At 35.0% G+C, this 24288-nt stretch overlaps 1 protein-coding gene across 6 annotated transcripts in view; it reads left to right on the forward strand.

The window, feature by feature from the left end:
• Vps13a (vacuolar protein sorting 13 homolog A) overlaps positions 1-24288 on the forward strand; it is a 252336-nt gene that overhangs the window by 14298 nt on the left and 213750 nt on the right. For all 6 annotated transcript variants that reach the window (XM_087183513.1, XM_004862535.4, XM_087183514.1 and 3 more), the window contains exons 2-10: positions 1558-1601; positions 3691-3733; positions 15054-15149; positions 15658-15756; positions 19861-19967; positions 20586-20645; positions 20908-20967; positions 21175-21255; positions 21599-21656. In XM_087183513.1, coding sequence (XP_087039639.1) covers positions 1558-1601; positions 3691-3733; positions 15054-15149; positions 15658-15756; positions 19861-19967; positions 20586-20645; positions 20908-20967; positions 21175-21255; positions 21599-21656 — 648 coding nt within the window. The remainder of the gene's footprint in view (positions 1-1557; positions 1602-3690; positions 3734-15053; positions 15150-15657; positions 15757-19860; positions 19968-20585; positions 20646-20907; positions 20968-21174; positions 21256-21598; positions 21657-24288) is intronic.

Consider the following 24288-nt stretch of genomic DNA (forward strand, 5'->3'; position numbering starts at 1 on the left):
CTGGGGTAGCCGAGAGACAATGTCCAAGGTGAAGATAAAGACTGGAGCTTCTCTGAAGAAACAGAAGCAAGCTTCCTTCTTTGTTTCTCTTTTATACCATTCAGGTGACAAGCCACCCTAGGGTGGGTCTTCAATCTTCAGTAGTCCCCTCAGCCACACTCTGAACTACACTGATCCAGTTTAGTTAGGTGTTTCTTAAGTTGACACAATCAGTTAAGTATCACAGACAGATTGAAAATGTTCCTTTAAACTATATTGTTTTGGGCTTATAAGTATGCATGGTTTTGGAGGTAGCTCCCTCTGGTGTCACCCAGACTTTGGTTCCCTCCACTTGTGTTGGGATGACAGTCTCTTTCACTGGTCACAGGAGGGACCCTTCTTTGCTGTGGCACTGGGCTGGCCATGCCCTCATATCATGTTTTTCTGGATGAGCCTGATTTTCAATTCCCTTGTAATCCAGGGATGGGAGTTATGTAATCTGTAAAGAAATGCCTATGTTTGGTGTACTTATAGATGAGCGCTCATTTCCTAAGGATTCAAGAGCCTTCAGTTGAAAGGAAAATGCATCACAAGAAACACAAAAATAGTTTCCTGGTACTGATGACAGTATTTCTGTAGAGATAGAATACCAAACCCTGTCCTATAGTCCCTGGCTGAATCCTCAAACACGCCTGCACAAGCTGCCAGCTGAAAACTTCCAAAAAGGCTGTCTATATCTGTTTTCAGTTTTTTGAGGAACTGCGGTGCTACTTTTCTCAGTAGTGATTGTACTAATTTACATCCCCAGCAACAGTGTCTAAAGGTTTCTTTTTCTCTACAACTTTGCTAGCATTTGTAGGTTTGTTTTTTTGATAATGGCCACTGGGATGAAAAATTTTACTGTAGCTTTGATTTGCACTTCCTCGATTGAGCATTTTTAAATGTATTTATTGGCATTTGTACTTCTTTTGAGAAGTATCTATTCGGTTCAGTTACAAATTTTTTTTTTTTTTTGGTACTGGGATCAAACTCGGGACCTTGTGCACTTGAGAGTCAGGCGCCAGAACCACTGAGCTAAATCCTTGGCCCATCAGTTACAAATTTTTAAGTTGGGTTACTTGTTTTGTTGTAAAGTTACTGAGTTCTTTATATATTCTGAATACTAATCCTCTATCAGATAAATTTATCATTTGTCTATTCACTCTGTTGATTATTTTCTTTGCTGTGCAGAAGTTTTTTAAATTTGTTGTAATAACATTTGTCAGTTCTTACATATTTGTTTGCTTATTGATTTCGTATCAAGCTACTTTTCTAAATTCATATTTACATAATTCTGATTAAAATGTTTGTATACGTTAATGAACTAAAACAGCAGGAATCAAACATTTCAATAAGTGATGTTTTGGTTAAACATTATATACTATGCAGATATATGAAGATAAGCTATTAAAAATAGTAGATTCTATTTTGTATTACATTGTGATTATGCCTACTATGATACTGAGGAATAAAATATATTTAACTTTTTAAGATGAAAATACTTCAGTGTTTCAAGTTTATTTTTATTATCTTTTTTAGGAGCTGTGGCCCTCAAGAATCTTGAAATTAAAGAAAATGCTTTGGTAGGTTTTGACTATGAGATTTTGTAATGTTAGTGTAGTTGACTGTGGATACTTCCTTTTTATTCAGTTTTCCACCTTAAATTATTTAAATTTGAGAAAAGTTTTTAGGAGTCATTTTTATAAAATGTGAATTTTGTAAAATTGAGCTTTAATTTTCTTAGAAGCACAGTCTCACAGTGTATTTTTTCCTGTTTAAAATATTTTTATAGTTTTCTTTCCATATGGATTTATTTTTAGTGATTAGCTTATCTTTTAGTTGTTTTCAAGTTTTGTTTAACACCATTTGACATTCAAATCGGTTTTATGAATTTATGCACAATTTTGTGCAATCCTCACAATATTGATTTTCACAACTTTTTCACATCCCCAAGAGAAACTCTATAATCTATTCCTATTTCATTTCTTGATAGATTCTGTACATTTTTCTTTACTGCAAACTGAAATTTTCAATCCCTTCTTCCCACCCACAAAAATTTGCCTCTTCTAGGTACTTAATATAGACAGAATTGTGTCATATTTCCCATTTGTTTAGTTTATTTCACTTAACATAGTGTTTTCAAGGTGCACCCATCTTGTAGCATGTATCAGAAGATCTTTTTAATGGTCAAATAATATTTCACTGTGTGTATATATTGCATTTTGTTTCTCCGTGCAGCTTTTCATACACTTCAGCTGTTTTTGCCTTTTGGGTCTTACCTGGAATGCTGCAATGAGTATTAGTGTGCATGTGTGTGTTCCAGATCCTACTTTCATTTTCTTTGGTTATAAACCTAGAAGTAGAATTGCTGAATCGGATGATAATTTTATATTTAGCTTTCTCAGGAATGACCACAGGTTTTTCTATAGGCGTTATACCTTTTCACATTCCTTCCAGCAGTGCACAAGTGTTCTAATTTCTCTATATTCTCCGTATCTTCCAACATTTGTTATCTTCTGCTTTTATTTGGTAACCACCATTTTCATGGATGTGAAGTGATACCTTATTTTGATTATAATTGCCCTAAAGACCAGACATTTGCCTAATGACTGGTAATGTCAAGCATCTTTTGGCATGCTTATTGCCAGTTGTACATGTTCTTTGGAGAAATGTCTTTTAAGCCTTTTGTTGTTTTATAATCAGGTTTTATTGTTGTGGTGGTTGAATTTTTGGAGATTTTTGTATATTCAGCATATTGATCCCTTACCTTATATATATGATTTGCAAATGTTTTTTCCCTATTTCAGAAGTTTCCTTAACTCTGTTGATAGTGTCCTTTGATACACAGAAGTTTTTAATTTGGTAAAGGCTAGATCTACTTTTTGAAATTGCCTATGCTTTTGTTATCTTTTCCAAGAAATAATTACCAAATCTGATGTCATTAAAGATTTCTTGTTATGTTTTCCTCTGTTTTATAGTTTTAGCTCTTTTGTTTAGTTCTATGACCATTTTGAGTTTTTGTTTTTTTTTGTTTTGTGATACTGTTTTGTTTGTTTTGTTTTGTGATTGAATCCAGCCCTTTTGGTTATTTTGAAGCAGGGTCTAGCTAAGTCACTAATGTGTCCTGGCTGAGCTTGAACTGATTCTTCTGCCTCAGCCTACTAGTGTATAGGGATTATAGGCATCTGCCACCATGACCAGATTTAATTTTTACAAATGGTATAAGGGTTCAACCTCATATCTTTGCAAGTGATGTCCACTTTTCCTAGCACTGTTTATTGTAAAGGCTGTCCTTTTCCACCTTGAATGGAGAGAAACAGTTTAAAAAAAATTTTTTTTTCAAACTGAATTTTACAAAATAAAAGTTTTAATCCCTTTAGAAGCGCAAACTGACAGTGTGTCTCATCTCTCCTTTAAAAAAAATATGAAAGTGGTAATAATTCTTACATGGGTAGATTTTTTTGATAAGTATTAATGTGGACCTTTCATTTTAAAAAGAAGTGTTTTAATTTTATTGGCTTGAGAATACCACAGTTAAATTCTTATAAATTTGAAGAATGTAAGGTAATTTAAAAACTCTTCAAATAATTTTAGGAACAAAAAATTTAGGTATGTATTGTTCAATTTTATATATACTAATGCTTTACATATTTATTTGCTTTTTTACTGTAGAGTCAACTGGATGTACCATTTAAAGTTAAAGTTGGTCATATAGGTAAGCTATACTTCTGGAATGTTCTTGATAGACATGCAACCAAGATAATCTCTATAACCTTTTAAATGTTTCTCAGCCTTAATTTAAAATATAGTAATCATGTGTTCTTCTTAGGTAGAGCTTAGTTGTGTAACTTAAAAAGTATTGTGAGGTTCACATACTCCTTGCCCAACAACACCCAATATTTGTGTAAATAAGTAATGACACATGTTACTAAGTGTTAGAATTGAGTTGAGAGCCAAAGCATTGCATCTAACAGAGGCCTTACCAGTCTCAATTTTCTGATTAGTTACCATTTCAGTATTTTGATTGGTGCCAAACATGTGGTGTAAAGAACATGGTCTGGATTATCTGGGCACTGTGACCAGGAGCCAATCTGAAAACTTGGGTCTGCTCTGGAAGTTTTTCTGGTTTTCCAGAAGTTATTGTGCTATTTCTTGCTTTGTATTATTTTATCTGTGTTTATAGTTTATCTTTTATATGGATTGGGCAGAAACTGATTGAATGTGAGATTTTGGCATGTTTAAAACCTATTTGTCAGGATTCTTTTTGAATTTTATTAGTTTAAGTATTATGCAAGATGATATTTAGTTGGGATTTTGAAATTTTTTTTATATAATGTTTTATACTAGGATTTATATGTTACTGAAGCTAGCTATATAATGGTGTCATTGGCACATTGGTATTCTAAAAGCTTACTTAAATCATGCAATGAAGGTCTTCATAATTTTGTATACTGTACTAATGCTTGGTATTAGACCATGTACCACAAAAAGTTTTCATCCATTGTGTAAATGCCATATTTTCTTTGTCTATTCATCTGCCCACAGACATATAGGCTCCTTCCAAGATTAAACTATTATAAACATGAGTATACATGTATCACTATAATATAATGTCTCTGACCCTTTCAGAAAGATAACCTAGAAGGAGAACAGATGTGTCAAATGGAATTTCTAGTTTTAGTTTTTTGAGAAATCTCCGTATTGATTTCTACAGTGGTTGTACTAGTTTACATTCCCATGAACAATGTACAAGGGTTTCTTTTTCCCCACTTCCTCACTCACATTTGTTAGTGATTGATAGGTTGAATGTTGTTTTAATTTGCATTTTTTTAATTGCCAGAGATGTTGAATATTTTTTTTCCTGTACTTATTGGCCACTTGTACTTCTTCTGAGAACTGTCTATTCATTTCAGTTACTCATTTTTTGATTGAGTCTTTTCTTTAGGGGAAGTGTAATTTTTTTTGAATTGTTTATATATTCTAGATATTAGTCTTCTGTCCAAGGAATAGCAGGCAAATTTTTTTTCTATTCTGTAGGTTGTCTCTTCACTTTATTGATTGGTTTCCTTTTCTGTGCAGAAACTTTTTAATTTGCTATGATCCCATTTCTTGATAATACTTGGTACTGTTTCTTGTGCAGTTGGGCTTTTGTTCAGAAAGCCCTTGCCTGTGCCTACATCTTCAAGAGTTTTACGTATTTTATCTTCTAACAGATTGTTTCTGTTTTAACATTTAGGTGTTTTTTTTTTTTTTGGTACCTGGGATCGAACTCAGGTCCTTGCTCTTGCGAGGCAGGCAGTGGACCCATTGAGCTAAATCCCTGGCCCAGCGTTTAGGTCTTTGATCCATTTTGATTTTAGTTTAGTACATGATGTCTGTGGTAGATAGCCAGTTTTCCCAGAATGACTTGTTAAAGAGGCTGTCTTTCCTCCAGCATGTTTTTGTCTCCTTTGTGAAAGATCTAACTGAATGTGCTTGTGATTGTTTCTCCATCCTTTGTTTCATTCCATTGATCCACATGTCCTTTTTTTTTTTTTTTGCCAATACTGTGATTTTGTAAATCTTTTATTTATATATATATATATATATATTTATAATTGTAGCTTTGTAGTGTGATTTGAAGTCTGGGATTTTCATGCCCACCTCTTTTCTCTTGTTGCCCAGGATTGTTTTTGCTATTCTGGGTCTCTTCTCATTCTGTATGATTTCAGGATTGTTTTCTCTACTTCTGTGAGGAATGTTATTCGTATTTTCATTGGAATTGCCTTATATTTATATAGCAGTTTTGGAAGTTTGGGCATTTTAACAGTATTGTTTCTCCTTACCCCAGAACAAGGGATATCTTTGCATTTTCTGATGTCATCTTTGATCTCCTTTTTCAGAGTTTTCATTTTAGAGGTCTTCTTAGGTATTTAATTTTTTTGATGCTATTGTGAATGGTATCATTTTCTTAATTTTTTTCTCAGTGAGTTCATTATTGGTATACAGGAATAGTATTGATTTTTGTTTGATTTTGTATCCTGCTGTTCGTCCAAATTTTTAAATTAATCATGAATGTTTTGGTGGAACTCTTTTGGGTCTTCTATGTAGAGGATCATGTCTTCTGCAAATAATGATAATTTCACCTCTTCTTTTCTTAACATACACTTTTTATTTCTTTCTCTTGTTTGGTTGCTGTGGCTGATGTTCTGAAAACTGTATTGAACAAGAGTGGTGAGAATGGACATCCTTGTCTTGGTCCTGATTTTAGAGAGAAAATTTTTAGCTTTTCCTCCATTTAATATGATGTTCCCTGTTGGTTTGTCATACATGTCTTTTATCAGGTAAAGATAAGGTCCTTCTATAACTGTTATTCTTAGGGTTTTTATCATGAATAGATTTTGGATTTTGTCAAAGGCTTTTTCTGCATCTGTTAGGGTGATTATGTGATTTATTAAGTTTGAGGAATATTGCCTTTAGGTTTTCTCTAAAATTATCGTAGAATTCAACAGTAAACCCATTGGGTCCTGGACTCTTCATAGTTGATAGTAATTACTGCTTCAATTATATCTTCTTGGTTCACCATTGGATTTTGTTTCTTGATCCATTCTGCCTGTGTGTTTTGACTGTGGAATTGAGACCGTTCATATTAAATGTTAATGCTATAAGGTATTATTCCTGTCATTGCATTATTTTCCTTTTGCTGATTTTCTCCCCCTTTCCCTTTTCCTTCACTGGTCATGCTGCCTGGTGCATTTATTCTGTTAGACTTTTTGGCATTGTTGGCTTTGTTTTACTTGAGAAATTTTGGTTGTGCTGGTTTGGTGCTCATGAATTTTTTTGTTGTTGTTAAATTCTTTTATTGGTACATTTTAGGTAGATAACAAAATTACATTTCTTATTGGGAATTGTACCTTTACATAATGCATCTTGGTTCTTATTTTTTTTCCCCAATCCTAGCCCTCCCTTCATGCCCTCCACCCTTCCCTATTTACAAAGACTTTATTTCCATTTTTTCCATTTCTCAGCATTTTTCCTTTCCCTTCTTTCCTTTCCTCTGCCCCTCCCACTACCCCTACCCCTTTGGATCTTTTCTTCCTATTTTGCATTACCGATTATTCATTCTAATCATTGGTACATTTTAGGTATACAATATAATGACATTCATCATTGGAAATTTGCACCTTAACATAATCTCTCTTGGTTCTTATTTTTCACCTTTGTCCAGCCCTCCCTTCAACCCCTCCAGTCCTCCCTATTTACAAAGATTTTATCCCTATTTTTCCATTTTCTCATATTAATCGCATTCCCTTCTAACTCTTTCCCTATCCCTCCTACTTCCTTCCCCTTTGGCCCTTTTCTTCCTATTTCACATTACCTATTATACATTTTAGTCCTTATTTACACTTTCAGTTTCTCACACCAGAGAAACTATTTGGTATTTATACATGTGTGTCCTATTTATTTCACTTAAGAATATTGCCTCAATGTGCATCCAATTAGCTATAAATGTCTCTAATTTCTCATTTTTTATGGGTGGGTAGTACTCCATTTTATTAAAAAAAACACATTTTCTTTATCCAGTCTCCAGTTGATGGGCATTTGGGCTGTTTTCAAGTTTTAGCTATCACAAACTGTGCTGCTATGAACATGGGCGCACATATATCACTATGGTATGATTCTTTTAATTCTTTGGGGAAGATCCCCAGCAGTGGAATAGCGGAGTCAAATGGGACTTGCAGTCCTAGTTCTTTGAGGTATCTCTATACTGATTTCCACAGTGCTTGCACCAGTCTACACTCCCATCAGCAGTGGAGCAGGGTTCCTCTTCCCACACAGCCCCGCCAGCATTTGTTATTTTTTGATTTCATGATAGCAGCCATTCTTTCTGGAGTGAGGTGGAATCTCAGCATTGTTTTCATTTGCATCTCTCAAATGACCAGTGATGTTGAACATTTTTTCATGTATTTATTTGCTATTTCTACTTCTTTGAGAAATGTCTATTCATTTCAGAATGGATTTTTGGATTGGGTCTTTAAATTTGGGAGATCTGATCTTTTTAAGTTCTTTCTAGATTTGAGATAGTAGACCTTTGTCTGAGGAAAAGCAGGTGAAGATTTTTTCCCACATTGTGGGTTGTCTCTTCACACTGCTGGTGGTTTCTCTTGCTGTGCAGAAGCTTTTTAATAAGAAGAGATCCCATTTGTTGATTGTTTGTGCTAGTTCATGGGCAGCTGAGGTTTTGTTCATAAAATCTTTTCCTACACCAATGTCTTCAAGAGTTCTACCTAACCTCTGTTCCAACTGGTTCAGAGCTTCTATTTTAGTATTTAGATCATTAATCCATTTTGATTTTAGTTTAGTGCATGGTGAGAGATACAGGTCTAGTTTTAATCTTTGGCAAGTTGAAGCCCAATTTTACCAACATCATTTATTAAAGAGGCTATCTTTCCTCCAGTGAGGGTGTTTGGCTCCTTTATCGAAAATGAGATGGCTAAGTGTGTCTGGCATTGTTTCTGCATCTTCTAATCTGTTCCACTGGTCCTCAAGTCTGTTTCTTTGCCAGTACCATGCTGTTTTTATCACAGTAGCTTTGTAGTAGAGTTGTAGGTTGGGGAATGACATACCCCTTGCCATGCCTCTGTTACCTAGAATTGCTTTTGCTCTTCTGGGTCTCTTCTTGTTCCAAATGAATTTTTGGATTGTTTTCTCGAGGTCTATGACGTATGCTGCTGGGATCTCAATTGGAATTGCATTAAATCTACATAGCAGTTTTGGAAGTATGGCCATTTGCACTCTATTAATCCTTCCTACCCAGGAGCAGGGGATGTCTGTCCATTTTCTGATATCATCTTCAAATCTCTCTTTTCAAAGTGCTATAGTTTTCAGAGAAGAGGTCTTTGATTTCTTTCGTTAGGTTCATTCCTAGGTATTTCAGTTTTTTGGATGCTATTGGGAAAGGAATTCTTTGCCCTATTTCTCTCTCAGTGAGTCTCTCATTTGTGTAGAGGAAAGCTATTGATTTTTGTGTGTTGACCTTGTAACCAGCTACTTGACTGAATTTGGTTATTAAGTTTAGAAGACTTTTGGTGGAGCTCTTGGGGTCTTCTATATAGAGTATCATGTCATCTGCAAATAATGACAGTTTAAGTTCTTCATTACCTGTCTTTATTCCTTTTATTTCTTTCTCTTGTCTAATTGCTGTGGCTAATGTTTCCAAAACTATATTGCACAAGAGTGGTGATAGTGGACATCCTTGTCTTGTTCCTGATTTTAGTGTGAAGGATTTCAGTTTTTGACAATTGAGTATGATACTGGCTGTTGGTTTTTCATAGATGGCTTCTATCAGTTTGAGGTAGAGACCATCTATTCCAATTTTTTGAAGGGTTTTTATCATAAATGCATGTTGGATTTTGTCAAATGCTTTTTCTGCGTCTATGGAGATAATCATATGGTTTTTGTCCTTGGCTCTATTGATACAGTGTATTACACTGATTGATTTGCGTATGTTGAACCATCCCTGCATCCCTGGGATGAATCCCACTTGATCAGGGTTTATGATCTTCTTGATGATCTTTGGCATTCTGTTTGCCAGTATTTTATTAAGGATTTTTGCATCTATGTTCATTAGTGAGATGGGCCTATAGTTCTCCTTTTCGGTTGGGCCTTTCTCTGCTTTGGGGATCAAGCTGATGCTTGGTTCCAGGAATAAATTTGGGAATATTGCTTCCCTTTCAATTTCATTGAAGAGTTTAAACAGTAGCGGCAGCAGTTCCTCTCTAAATGTCTTGTAGAATTCAGCAATGAAGCCATCAGGCCCCGGGCTTTTCTTAGTTGATAAGTTTTTAATTACCTTTTCAATTTCATTTGTTGATATTGGACTGTTTAGAATTTTTAGGTCTTCTTCGTTCAACTTTGGTAATTCATATGTATGTAGGAATCTGTCCATTTCTTCTGTGTTTTCCATCTTACCGGCGTATAGGTTCTTGAAGTAGGTATTGATGATCCTCTGGATTTCTTCTGGGTCTGTTGTAATTTCACCCTTTTCATTCTTTCTTAATGCATGGATTTGGGCCTTTTCTTTCCTTTTTCTGATAAGGTTGGCTAAAGGTTTGTCAATTTTGTTGATTCTTTCAAAGAACCAAGTCTTGGCTTCATTGATTTGTTTTTTTTGTATTGTTCTCTTAGTCTCCATTGCATTGATTTCTCCTCTGATCTTTATAATTTCCTCCGTTTTATGAGCTCTGGGGTTGTCCTGCTCTTCTTTTTCTAGAAGCTTGAGGTTCAGCATCAGGTTGTTTAATTGGGCTCGTTCTGTTTTCCTAATATGCATATTCACTGCTATGAATTTCCCTTGTGAGACTGCTTTTATTGTGTCCCATAGATTCTGATATGTTGTACTGTCATTGTCATTTAATTGAAGGAACTGTCTGATTTCTTCTTTAATTTCCTCTGTTACCCATTGGTTATTCAGAAGTGTGTTGTTCAATTTCTACATGTTTATGAAATGTTTCCAGTTTCTTTTCCTGTGGATCTCCAGTTTCATCGCAGTATGGTCTGATAATATACAGGGGGTAACTTCAATTCCTTTGCACTTACTTAAACATGTTCCATGTGTGAGTATGTACTCTATTTTTGAGAATGACCCATGTGCAGCTGAGAAGAATGTGTATTCTGATTTTGTGGGGTGGAAGACTCTGTAAACATCTGTTAAGTTCATTTGTTCAGGAGTTCGATTGAGTTCTAGTATTTCATTACTTATTTTTAGTCTAATTATTCTATCTATTTGTGACAGTGGGGTGTTGAGGTCCCCCACTACAATTGTATTAGTGCCTATATGACTTTTCATGTCCGTTACTATTTGTTTTATATAGTTGGGTGCACTAGTGTTTGGTGCATAGATATTTATGATTGTCATCTCTTCCTCTTGGATTGTTCCCTTTATAAGGATGTAGTGTCCTTCTTCGTCTCTCTTAATCAGTGTTGATTTGAAATCTACTCGATCTGCCAAGAGGATAGCTACTCCTGCTTTTTTTCAGGTTCCTGTCTCATGGAGTATTGTTTTCCACTCTTTAACTTTCAGTCTGTGAGTTTCCTTTTGAATGAAGTGTGTTTCTTGTATGCAGTATATTGTTGGATTTTGCTTCTTGACCCATTCTGCCAGTCTATTTCTTTGGATTGGTGAATTGAGACCATTAACGTTGATGGTTATAACTGAAACGTATTGATTTGTCATTGCCATGACTTTTTCTTTTTGTTGGGTTCTCCCCCTTTCCATTTAATTTCTTGTCGTGTCAGCTGGGTTCATTCTGCTTTGTTTCCTGGGGTTGTGATCCTCAATGTCTGTTCCTAGGATATTGTGTAAAATTCTTTGGAGTGCTGGTTTGGTATTCACGAAGTTCCTAAGGTGCTCTTTGTCATGAAAGTATCTGATTTCTCTATCTATTTTGAAAGATAGTTTTGCAGGTTATATCAATCTGGGTTGGAGGCTGTTTTCTTTTAGGCTTGGAATATGTCACTCCAAGCTCTTCTTGCCTTGATGGTTTGTGTTGAGAAGTCTGCTGTGATTCTGATGGGCTTTCCTTTGTATGTGATTTGTTTCTTTTCTCTAACTGCTTGTAGAACTTTGTTCTTCTGTTGAATTTCTGGAATCTTAGCAATTACATGCCTATGTTTAGATTTTTTTTGATCAAGGCTATTTGGAGTCCTGTATGCCTCACTTATCTGTATGTCAAGCTCTTTTCCCATGCTTGGGAAGTTTTCTGCCATTATTTCTGTGAAGAGTATTTTTGTGTCATCTGCACTCTCTCCTGTTTCTTCATTGACTCCAGTCAGTCTTATGTTATTCTTCTTTGCATCATGTAGCAGCTGCTGGATTGATTTCTCATGTTCCCTTATAATTTTGAAGCAGTTTTTCTTTTCCTGGTTGTTAGTTGAAATCTTATCTTCTATATCTGAAATTCTGTCCTCACATTGGCTCATTCTACTGTGTAGAATTTCAGAGGAGTTTTTCATGTCCTGGAAATCTATTTGCATCTGTTTCATGGATTCCATTTGTTTCCTGTGTTGGGATTCCATCATGTTCCTGAGCTCCTCTCTAGATTTATTCATCATTTCTTGCGCTAGGAGCACAACCTCTCCTATTATCTGAGAAATTATTTCTGATTTCATTTTTTCCATATCCCCTTTTGTTGCCAGTTCAGTGGGTCCAGGTGCTTGAGTATCAGGTGTTCCATCTCATTTCCCTTTGGGGTTGCTATAGGTGATCTGGAAGTCTGGTTTTGAGACTTATTTTCATGTTTTCTCATTTCTACTGGGGGTGCGGGGGGGTGCTGTTGGTGCCCATGAGGATGACCTCCTCTGAGCTGGAAGAGGTGGGACAGGGGCCGGGAGAGGAGGTAGGGATGGTGGCCCAGAAGCCCCTTCCTCTGGGCTGGGAGCGGTGGGATAGAAGGTGGCCCAAAAGCCCCTTCCTCTGAGCCGGGAGCAGTGGGATAGAAGGTGGCCCAAAAGCCCTTTCCTCTGGACCAGAAGCAGTAGGATGGTGGCTCAGAATCCCCTAACTCTGGGCCGGGAATGGCGGGACCCAGTACCATGGTCTGGTAGTTCAGTGTCCTCTGCATCTTTGTAGTATGGAACCAGGTGGCTGCCTGTCTGCAGCGGGCTGATTCAGCGTGTCCCTGTGACAGGCGACCTCGGTAGGGCATCCGCAGACCTGCTTGTCTGCAGCGGGCCTGGTCATGAATTTCTTAAGGTGCTCTTAATCACCAAAAAACCGTATTTCCCCATCAATTTTGAAAGATAATTTTGCCGAGTATATATCTGAGTTAGAAGTTGTTTTTAGGGATTGAAACACTTCCCTTGAAGAGCTCGTGGCTTAAGGTTTGTCTGGAGAAGTCTGCTGTTATTCTAACATGTTTACCTTTATGAGTGATTCATTGTTTTTCTCTAACAGCTTTTAATATTTTGTCTCTGTTGGATCAATTTTTGTTCTAAGTTCTTTTTTGATTGTGGCTATTTGGAATTCTGTATACCTAACTTTATGTTTAATTCTGTCTGTATATTTGGAACATATACTGTCATTTCTTTTTTATGCCATTTTTGCTGTTTTCACTAATTTTGGTTAACCTTATTCTTCTTCGCATCATCTAGCAGCTGTTGTATCTGTTTTTCACGTTCTCTTCTTATTTTTAAGGTATCTCTGAATAATTGGTTTCAGAGACAGTCTTCTGATTCTTCCACTCTGTCCTCCTGTTGGTCACTTCTGCCCATAATTTCAGTAGAATTTTTAATATCCTGGGTTTCTGTTTGGTACCCATCCGTGGACTCATAATTCTTTGCCAAATAGGTCATTTGTGTTTTGTATGGTTTTGTTTAGCTGATCTAGCTTTTTTTAGTGTCTTCTGTAACTTTGATAATTGTTTTGTTTATTAAATCCATTATCTATTATTTTCTTTGTGCTCACTGAGCACCTTATTGATGTGTATTTTTAATCTGTGTTGTCCTTTGGCGTAATAATCTCTGTTGTCCTTGTGATTTTGGCTTTTGATTTCCTCCCCATTTATTCCCTATGAATCAAGTTTGAGAAAGTTGGGTCTTTATAGGCATTTTGTTGCTTTGTCATCTCATGTTTCTATTGTTTCTCTGTTGTGTTTTGTGCTGAAGTTTGTGGGCCCTTATATTGGAACAACTTGTTGCTGGTGTGGGGATCTCTTTAGTTAGTGTCTGCTTTTCAGTGATGCACTTTTGGCCTGGATACCTATAGGCCTTTTCCTCTGTCCCAAGATCCGATCACCTCCATTAATTTGGAATGGGAGGATGCAGTGTAATTGGCTCAGTACCCTGTTCTCTTAGTATAGACAGTAGTATTGTTAATGACACAAAGATAATCTGGATATTAGTGTACAGATAAAACCTATTAATAGCAACAACTATGCCACCCTACTAAATCAGCAGTAACACCCAAGACGAACTGGATATTGACGTACCATAAGAATCCATAATGTACCACCCTTAACCATAGAAAAGAGATCTATAATTATAGTATAAACCCAGGACAAGCCAAATATTGATATATATAGTAAATATTGACTAAATGAAAAGAAAAAAAAATTGTTCAAGAAAAAATTTTTCTCTGTATTTTTCATGAGTGATTTCTTTGCAGGATCCACAGTTTTGAAATCCTCTCAATTCCCAGAGGTGTACTATTTTTTTTTTCTTTTTGCCAGCTTGTTATTTTCCAAGTGTCTGGATTCTGGATGCTGCGAAGGCTGTATTTTGCTGCTGATCACTACTCTGCCATTTTGGTTGTCCCCACCTTGGCAAATTTTTAAAAGTTTATATAACCTTTAAAAGTCAGTGAATTTTTACAGTGATTTTATTGTATTTTATTGTAGGTACATTTAACTTCATGATAAGTTAAAGAATGTGTAAGGAGAGGGCTGAGGTTATAGTTTAGTGGTAGAGCACATACTTATCATGTATGAAGCCCTAAATTCTATCCCTAGCACCAGCCAAAAAAAAAAAGTATATCCACATAACACAGAGGCACACATTGTATTAGAGTACATACACTGATTTCCTTTCGAGCCTACTTTTCTGCTTTCCTTCATTTTTTCCTGCCAGCTTTTGTTTTAAAATGATAGGTAATTTTCAATGGTAATATAAAGTTGTGGAAAGGCACAATGGACTAAGCATAATTTTGAGAATTATTTAAGGTGCTTTTTGTATACCTTTCTATTACTCTTTATAATTATTTTTATCTACTGGACATTTAAGTTTCTTGGAAAGAAGTGGGTTTAAATTTTATTATATTTTCATCATTTAGCATATTATCTAGTATGTATAGGGACACAATCTGTTGAATGAAAAAAGTACATATTTCCAAATGAGCAGTACAGCAGTACAGTTTTATAGGAATGTATTGTCCCCTTGTTGGTTGGGTATTGTTAGTCTTAATGATTTTTCAAAGGTCTCTTTTAATGTTTAACAAAATAAATTGATAGTAAACGTAGATTGAATGGATAATATTCTTGTGCTTTGTTTTTTAAATGTAGGTACTCTTAACCTTGTAATTCCATGGAAAAACCTGTATACTCAACCAGTTGAAGCTGTATTGGAAGAAATTTATTTGCTCATAGTGCCTTCTTCTAGTAAGTACAATTTTTAAATTATAATTTAAATTACTGTCTTTTTGAAAATTTTTTCATGGTAGAAAACAAGAGTTGTAAAGTACAAACTAAAGAGTTGGCTAACAGAAAATGATCCAGAAAACTGGTCAGCATGTCTTACTGATGATGTCATTGACTTGTTGTGAATACTGGAAAAAAAAAATTATTCTGTTGTAGATGAAAAAGCCTTTATATATATTTTATACATATATTTGCTCATAATTGTTTTGGGGAATCTTTTGAGATATTTTAGTATTTACTTTTAGTATTTGTTCAAATTTATTTTATTCTAAATTTTTGTCGACTGCATTAGAAATTATTTTCAAGGATATTTTTCAGATGAGTATTTTAAAATTTAATTAAGATTCTTTTTGGGCCGGGGATTTAGCTCAGTGTTTCCACGGCCTGCCTTGCAAGTGCAAGGACCTGAGTTCAATCTCCGGTACCAAAAAAGAAAAAAAAAAAAAGATTCTTTTTGTGCTTCATGCAGGAATAAAATATGATCCTTTAAAAGAAGAAAAGCAACTCATGGAAGCAAAACAGCAGGAATTAAAAAGAATAGAAGAAGCAAAACAGAAAGTTGATCAAGGTAAAGAAAATAATAAATATCAGTGGTAATAAAAGTTCTAAATGTTTATCATAGTAGAATATTATTTTTCTTTAGAAGAACTTGAGATTACTTAACAGATAGGAGAGAATGTTATTACATAGTGTATACAGAAATTTTACCTTGCAAAAATTTATCTTAAGGGAAATATCATGTCTGGCTTATAAGGGTAAGGTTAGTTTTTATCATAGCAATTATTTTTATCAGGAATGTTTTCTTATCTTTCCAAATTTTCCTCTTGTATTCCCTTGTATCACTTCTTTACCATTTAAGGGTACTTAGCCTCTATATATTTAGTTTTGCCTCAATCTGTTTGTTGTCCCTCTGGCATCATATCCTTTTATTTAACTTACACCACGGACCATTACTACAGTTGCTTTTTCATCAGTGGAAAAAGTGTCCCTTAGAAATCTAATTCCTAGGCCCGGGGATTTAGCTTAGTGGTTTTGCCATCTGCTGCTCAAGCACAAGTACCAGAGTTCGAACCCCGGTACCAACAACAACAACAAAAAAATCTAATTCCTGGCCTGGGGATTTAGCTCAGTGGGCCACGCCTGCCTGGCAAATGCAAGGTACTGAGTTTGATTCCTGGTACCAAAAAAAGACATTAAAAAAGAAATCTAATTCCTTTTTACCTATCCATCGTCATCATCACTAGCTACTTTTTACATTCTGACTCTTAACTTGTTCCCCTAGTTGGTTTTTCTTATTTTGTGAGTGTTTTGTAGCCTTTTCTTATTTTAAAACATAAAGTCACCTTCTTAACCTAGTCATCTTCATTGACTAGGTTAAGCATCTTAAAAGGGTATGTATGTTGACTTCATTATCCTTGCCATGCATTAATTCATTTTTTAAGTGAAAAATAAACTTGAACAACAATATTTGACCTGTTAATAAACATTAGCGAAGATTTAACACAATCTCTGCCAATACTACATGTAATTCTATTTTCTGTGTCACATTTCTTTCATATCCTGGTTAGTCATTCATCCCTAACCCTAATCTTCTCTTTGCTAAGTCTCCTAAACATTTTCCTTTTAAAAATTATTTTTATTTTGTCAAGGTAATACAGCTTTAAAAACTAAACAGGATTCATAATAGAAAAAACAAAAATTGGTTCCTTGACTCAGGTTTGCACCCTACTCCCTGCAGACTTCATTGCTATGTAAGATACTCACACCTCTGTCACTTGGTTTATTAAATATATGTGGGAAGTGCCTCTTTTTATGATGTACTCTGAAGGTTGACCAAGCAGCATAAGGTTTACTACTGAGCCAAGTAGTATACTCTTAACTACATATAGTTACGAGCTCAACTTTGTTTTTCGCTTGGTAAAGGTAAATGGATGTGGGTGTGACTTTATTATATAGACTTTTATTTAATCTCTGTTTTGGTACAAGACTTACCCTTTCCTTCTGTGTACTACATTTGAAGAGTCTGAGCCTTTAGGCTTCTATGTATTCTATAGAATAGGAAGCCCTTGCTTTCTCATTAGGTTGGAAAAGGGGTAGTAGTTTGGCTGTTGGCTTGGGAGAGAGGAATAGTAGAAGTTTAATTGCTCATTATACAGACTTTAAACCAATTCTTACATTATGTCTTTCTTCACTTCATTATGTCTTGTCACTGATTGCCATTTTTGTTTTGTGGAGTCTCAAGTTCCTAAGCCTTTCTAGGATTGTGTTTGTTAACTGATCCTCTGTTTCAGTGGCATCTCCATGTATGTTCGTTTAGGATTTTCTTGTTCTGTATGTTGTCTAAGACCATCTGTTTTTCGGTTTCTGAATTCTTTTTGCTTCTTTGTGTATTCTTTTTCCTATCTTCTTTCTTTGACTTTGGGGATTTATCCATTTTTTTTAAACCCCTCCCCCTTTTTTTTGTTTTAATGAAGTTTTATTGAGGAATAGAGAAGTGCGTGCAATCTGCCATGATTGATGAAAAGTCTGTACTGTGTATAGCTAGTCTAAAATATAAATGTTTTTATTTATTTTTTTGAGACAGGATGGTTTTGCTGTATAGTTCTAGAACTCACTGTGTAGCACAAGCCAGTCTTGCACTCTTGGGAATCCTCTTGCCTCAGCCTCCCGAGTCCTGAAATTATAGGCCTGTGCAGCCATGCCCAGCTCAAAAATATAAATGTTCAGTCATGCTTAAAATTCATTGCTGATCCGTTATCAGGATAAAGTTTAAACTCTGCAGCAAGATATATAAAAGCTTTTATGATTTGAATCTTGTCTACCTCTCTAGCTTCATAAATGGCCCCAAAACTTCTATTCTTTGGTGTAGCTATATTCTGACTGTGCCAGGTTCTCTGTGATCTGTATTTCATTTCCTACTTTATTGAATATTCGAGAATTATCAGCATTAGGTGATAGTTGAGATCAGTGATGGCAAAACTTTTTAGAGACCTAGTGCCCAAACTGCAACCCAAAACCCACTTATTTTTCACAAAGTGCCAACACTGCAGTAAAATCTGAATACTGAGGCTTTAATTTAGAAAAAAACAACTCACACACTTGGCTAGTGTGTCGACAGGGAGGGCTCTGCATGCCTGCTGTGGTGTGTGTGCCATAGGTTCGCCACCTGTGATTTAGACTCTGAGATGTGGATGAGGTTCCTTACAGCAGCAGTATAGAGTAAGAGAAACAGTTCTAGAAGTGTGTCTTCAGGAAATTCAACATCTGTTGATTTGTGTAGAAAAGGAAAATAGACAAAAGAATAACAAAAATAGAGTGTCCATATAATAGGAAATTTGGAGTTCATGGTTCCATGGGTGAAAAACTGTTTTAAATTAAGAAAATAACAGTATATCAAATCCTGAGAAGATGTCAGGTAAGATGAAAATTAAGAAATTAATCCTGACATGTCTGTCATTGGTTACCTTAGAAATGACCAAATTTATAGGAAAAAGGGACTTTATTATTTACTGGTGGGATTCAAAGAGCAGCTTGTATTTTGTTGCCTGTTTCACTTAATTGTATGGTCCTTTTATATTCAAATATATTCACTTAACTCATATTTGTAGCACAAATGGTTGATAACTTTGTTAATTTTCATTTATCTACCATCCCTAGGACCAGCTGAATTAGGGAATATAGACTATTAGAAGAAAAGGAATATGTGTATTGTTTATATAGAAGACTAAGAGTACTAAAGGAAGACAAGACTAGAAATATGAAAAGAGATGGCTTTCATTGGCACTTTTAAAAAGGGAAAAGGCATAGTAACTAGGAGCTATCAAAGGCATATTTTAAAGAAATTTTGATACTGTATTCATTCTGTTCCTCTGGAAAGTGTTGAAAGTGGAAACAATATCATTTTATTAAAATGAAACATGAACTTTTTCATCCTTGTTTGAAAAGAGACAGGAAACTATAATTTACTATTTTATATCATTGAAGAAGGAGTGTGCTGTATTGAACTATTTTGTACATTAAGCACAGATAACTTACAATAGTATCAGTAACTTTTATAGGAAATTCTTGCTTTGCTGCTCTTACTGGCTTTTCTAATTTTTTTTGTTGCCTGATATCGAACTCGGGACCTTGCACTTGCAAGGTAGGTGCCAGAACCACTAAGCTAAATCCCCAGCCCCACTGGCTTTTCTAATTTAAGCCTATTGAAATTTTTCATTATTTTTCATATCTTTACTCAGGCATAGTTAACAGATTAAGTGTAAAATTTAGTGTCAATAAATTTTACATAGTGGTTTTTAGTTTTTTGAACAAGAAACTAGCTTTTGAAAATTGGTGCATTCAGTTGCTTTTGAAAGTCTTTTGGTTTGAAAGATTTTGGAAAGCAGGCTATTAATGTTCTATTTACCCCATATATATATATGTGTGTGTGTGTGTGTGTGTGTGTGTATATATATATATATATATATATATGTTTTGTTGTTGTTGTTGTTGTTGTTTGGTACTAGGGATTGAACTTGGGACCTTGCACTTGCAAGGCAGGTGCCGGAACTACTGAGCTAAATCCCCGGCCCATGTGTATATTTTTTTTTAACAAGGGAATATATTACTTCAATATGTGGATATTATAGGGTGTATATTTCATTGAAGTTAAAAGGAATATTTGTAATTGTAGAACATCAGAATGAGAAGCAAGACACTTTTGTAGAAAAATTAGTCACTCAGATCATAAAAAATCTTCAAGTGAAAATTTCCAACATTCATATCCGTTATGAAGATGATGTAAGTATCTTAATATGTAATTTTAAAAATACATTCATACATAAATTATTTTACTGTTTATGGGCACTTTGTAATGGCTAGCCAATTAGATTGCTGGGAGTTAGAGGGATAGATGATATGATTTTTCTCTTTTATAATTGTAGTTGTCGTTTTTGGTCCTTAACACCAAGTGCTTGGTTATAGTTTCTTTAAGTTGTTCAAACTTGAGGTCAGAAAGAAAGATGCCTTGGGATTTACAAATTTCAGTTATACATTTTAAAATATGTTATTCTGGAAAGAGCATTGGTTTATGAATCAGAGCTAGACCTGTTTGATCTTAAATTGTTCATTGTTCTCTTAAACACATAATTATTTGGTTTATAGTATTATGAGTGTCAATCTTTTTATAAAACTTTGTATAAACTGGAAATATAGTGGTATAATACAACACTAATACATTAATATTTAATATTTGAGTTTGTTTTAGGAAAAATATAGGAACAAAAGTTATTTGGAAAACTAGTAAACTGTTTTTGAATGTTTGAAATAGGATATTTCCCAGCAAGTTAAGATTTTCTGTAGAGAATTTTGTCCAAATGCTAAAAAAATCTGAGTAAGATTTACTTTTCTCCTCTTTAGATTACAAATCGAGATAAACCACTGTCATTTGGTATTTCCCTTCAAAATCTCAGCATGCAGGTACTTTATGAAACTTAACTACATAGTTGCTTATTTCTTGTTTTTTGGCCACCAGTGAGCTTTTAGAAAGCAAAGACATTTTTGTGGTCATTTAATAGTCTTTGAATGATATGTTTTCAAAGACATTTCGTGGGAAATTGGTCTTAGAGTATTGTTAGTAATACCTTACATCTATGTATGTCCGTAAGAAATTGGACTTCCATTGGCCTTTTAAATATAATGATCTTTTTTACTGTTGGTTTTTTTTTTTTTTTCTTTTCAGACAACTGATCAATACTGGATTCCATGTTTACATGATGAAACTGAGAAGCTAGTTCGTAAGGTAAAATAAATGCCCTTGGACTTGATGAAAGAGACTTTTTAAAAAAAGGACAGATGGTAATATACACATAAATACAGATTTATGTGAATTGTATTTATTTGCTGAACTGTGATAAGGCTTGCTAAATTACTTGAGACCTCTGAAAATAGCATGTGTTAAAATGCTTCAAAGAAAATGAGACATGTAATAAACTCAATTTATTTTCAGTTAATCCGATTGGATAATCTTTTTGCCTATTGGAACGTGAATTCTCAGATGTTTTATCTTTATGATTATGATGAATCATTGGTAAGTTCTTTTGATATGTGTATGTATATATTGGTATTATATTTTGTATGAGGCATAATTCTTTGTCAGTAATCTAAACATTAAAGTCAGCATTGTTTTCTAGGAAAAATTCATTATTATTGGTAAAAATGGTGAGTTGTGCAAACACACCTTAATGGCCATAGCATTGTTTTGTACTAATTTAATGATATGATGTTTAACCACTTTAATATTTTTCCATAGCTAAATCCCCATTTGAGTTTATTTTTTAAAATTGCTTTTAAACATATCGTAGATAGTAGAATTTTGTAGAATAAAGGTATATTGACATGAATGTGAATAAAAACAATTTGTCTTTTAATAGGACAGCTTGAAGAATGGCATTGTCAATGAAAACATTGTCCCAAGAGGTTATGACTTTGGTAAGTATATTCCATAAAATAAGAAATTTGAATAAAGTAATCATTATAAAATTTGCATTAACATTGCTGATATCACTCTGAAATTTGTTATATAACTAATATATACATATATATGTGTGTGTGTGTGTGCACACGTGCCTGTGCAAAAATAGAAATTACCTTTTCTAGACATTTTATTGTGGAGGAGCTTTTGGCTGTATTTCAGAACTATGGGCAGATGTCTTTATAACTATGTGTGTGTGTTACTGAGGAACCCAGGACCTTGAGCATCCTAGGCAAGTGCTGTACCATTAAACTGCAGCCCCAGGACCTTATGCTTGCTCTTTTTTTTTTTTTTTTTTTTTTTGTACTGGGGATCGAACTCCAGTCCTTGCGCTTGCGCAGCAGGCAGTGAAACCACTGAGCTAAATCCCTGGCCCTCTTGTGCTTGCTCTTAAAGTGTTATCCCCATTGTTTTAAATGTGGTTTCATTTTCTTAATTATTTTCTTTTAGGAAATGAACAGATGAGTTATTTGTTGTTTATGTTAATGATTCTCAAGTTTATTACTTTAGGTTTGACTTCTCTTTCACACTATAGTCATTTTATGCTATATTAGAGTCGAAGAAGAAAAAAAATTGTGCAGTAATTTGAACAGGGAATGTGTAATATAAAGAATTTCTAACAGTGAGAGGGGATTGCAGTAATAGGGGAATGGTTAGTAAAATGTAGAGAGAATGCTAAAGAGTATAGGTGTAGTAAGAAAAAGAAATGACCCCTACCTTTGGGTCAGGATGGAACACCTAAAGAAGAAAGCCTCTTCCCTCGGTCCTGAGATCTAGACCTTGCTGGAGGAGACAGTCTTGGCTCACCGAATGGCAGGAAAGTCTATGCTGTGCCGGCAAAACTTGTTGAAAACTCACCTTCTGTAATATTTTGGAAATTCTTTTACTGAGCCTCATTGGATAGTATCTCATTGCGTGTATTTCACTACAGAACTTCCTTGGCAGGGTACTGGCGGAGTTGCTAGCTGCTGCTAGCTGCTGTACACTGTAGAAGGTGATGCTGAGGAAGTCCTTCATGCTGTAGGATCCAGATACTAGAGAAGCCACCCATCTGTTCTGTAAGAGTTGGGTGTTAAGAGAGCAGTGCCTCTGCAAAAGCTTGTTGGATGAGTAGATTGGAAACAGGCAGTGTAACTCTTCCCTCCTGTGGTGTTTTTACAGTGTTTTGTATTGGTAAAGCTTAATGTTGTGCTAGCTGGTACAGAAAAAAGTATTTAAAGGGCCTGAAACTGTTTTTACAGCAGACAATAAAGGGTGAATTTGGAGCTCAGAGGCAATAAATTGATAATTGACATACTTACTAGGAAAGGAAAAGGATCTGAAGGGGGTGTCTGTCTTTCTCTTCCTACCTTTGTGTTTAATGGGAAAAATGACAGCATATTTATAGGCTGAGCTGGAAATGATCTAATAAAACATGAAAAATTAATGACTCAGGAGAGACAGGAGAATTTCTGAATCGGTGCAGGTGAAAAGGGATTGGTATGTCATATACAGGTGGAGAGTTTGGCCACAGATAGGAACATGGTCAGTTCATCTATAAGATACAGTTTAGTCATGAGAGAAGTCCTAGTGTTGGCTAGATGAGTAGATAGGTGACAGAAGTTCATGGAATTTCTCTTCTGAGTTCTTTTTCTTTATTTTAACCTCAGATGTTGAAGGTTTTTTGAAGTGCTCATTGATAGACATGTAGGAGAGTGGGAGAGTGAATTAACTACTCTTCCTAATATATGGGTCCAACTAGTAGCATTAGCATCACTTGGTAAATTGTTAGAAATATACATTTTTAGGGCATATCCCAGGGGCATGCTGAATTAGAACTTCTTGGGGAATGGGGAAAGCTCAGCATTTGATGTTTTAACAAGCTCTCCAGGTGATTTTGATGAATAATAAATTTTGAAAATCACTTGGCTAGAGTAGGGGTTGGGCATATAATAAGTTAAATAGTTTACATTTAGCGGCCCATATTGAGTCTCTGATGCATATTCTTCTTTGTTTCTTTATGTTTTGTTTTTTGTTGTTGTTTTTTGGTACCGGGGATCGAACTCTGGACCTTGTGCTTGTGAGGCAGGCGGTAGAACCACTGAGCTAAATCCCCGGCCCTTTGTTTCTTTTAAATAACCCTTTAAAAGTCTACAAATCATTCTTGGCCAAAAGACCATACAAAAGTAGGCTGTGGCATGGATTTGGTCGATGCATGGACTAAAGGAATGTTGTGTTATTGCTCAGCAGCATTAGGACATATTGATGATTTACATTAATGTGTGGTTGATATTTTCTTTTGAGCCACATTTAGCTGCTAGGTACATGTGAGGAGTAAGTGGGTTTAGCTGATCAAGTATGGGCAGAGTGAGAAGTGCAGAGGACTTAAAGATACAGGCAAGAAGATGATTAAAATGACTGCTGATGGGAGAATAGGATTGGGTGAGGGATGGAGGAAAGTTGATGAATGGTTACTAAATTACAGTTAGGAGCAAGAAGTTCTGGTGTGCTATTAAACAATGGGCTGACTATATATGATAATATTGTGTTGTACATTTCAAGACCTAGAAAAAAGGATTTAAAAATTTTTACCATAAAGAAATGATAAAT

This window comes from Heterocephalus glaber, unplaced genomic scaffold, assembly GCF_053883595.1.
Source record: "Heterocephalus glaber isolate CG9 unplaced genomic scaffold, H.glaber_assembly_v1.0 deba00001481, whole genome shotgun sequence".
NCBI lineage: Eukaryota > Metazoa > Chordata > Mammalia > Rodentia > Bathyergidae > Heterocephalus > Heterocephalus glaber.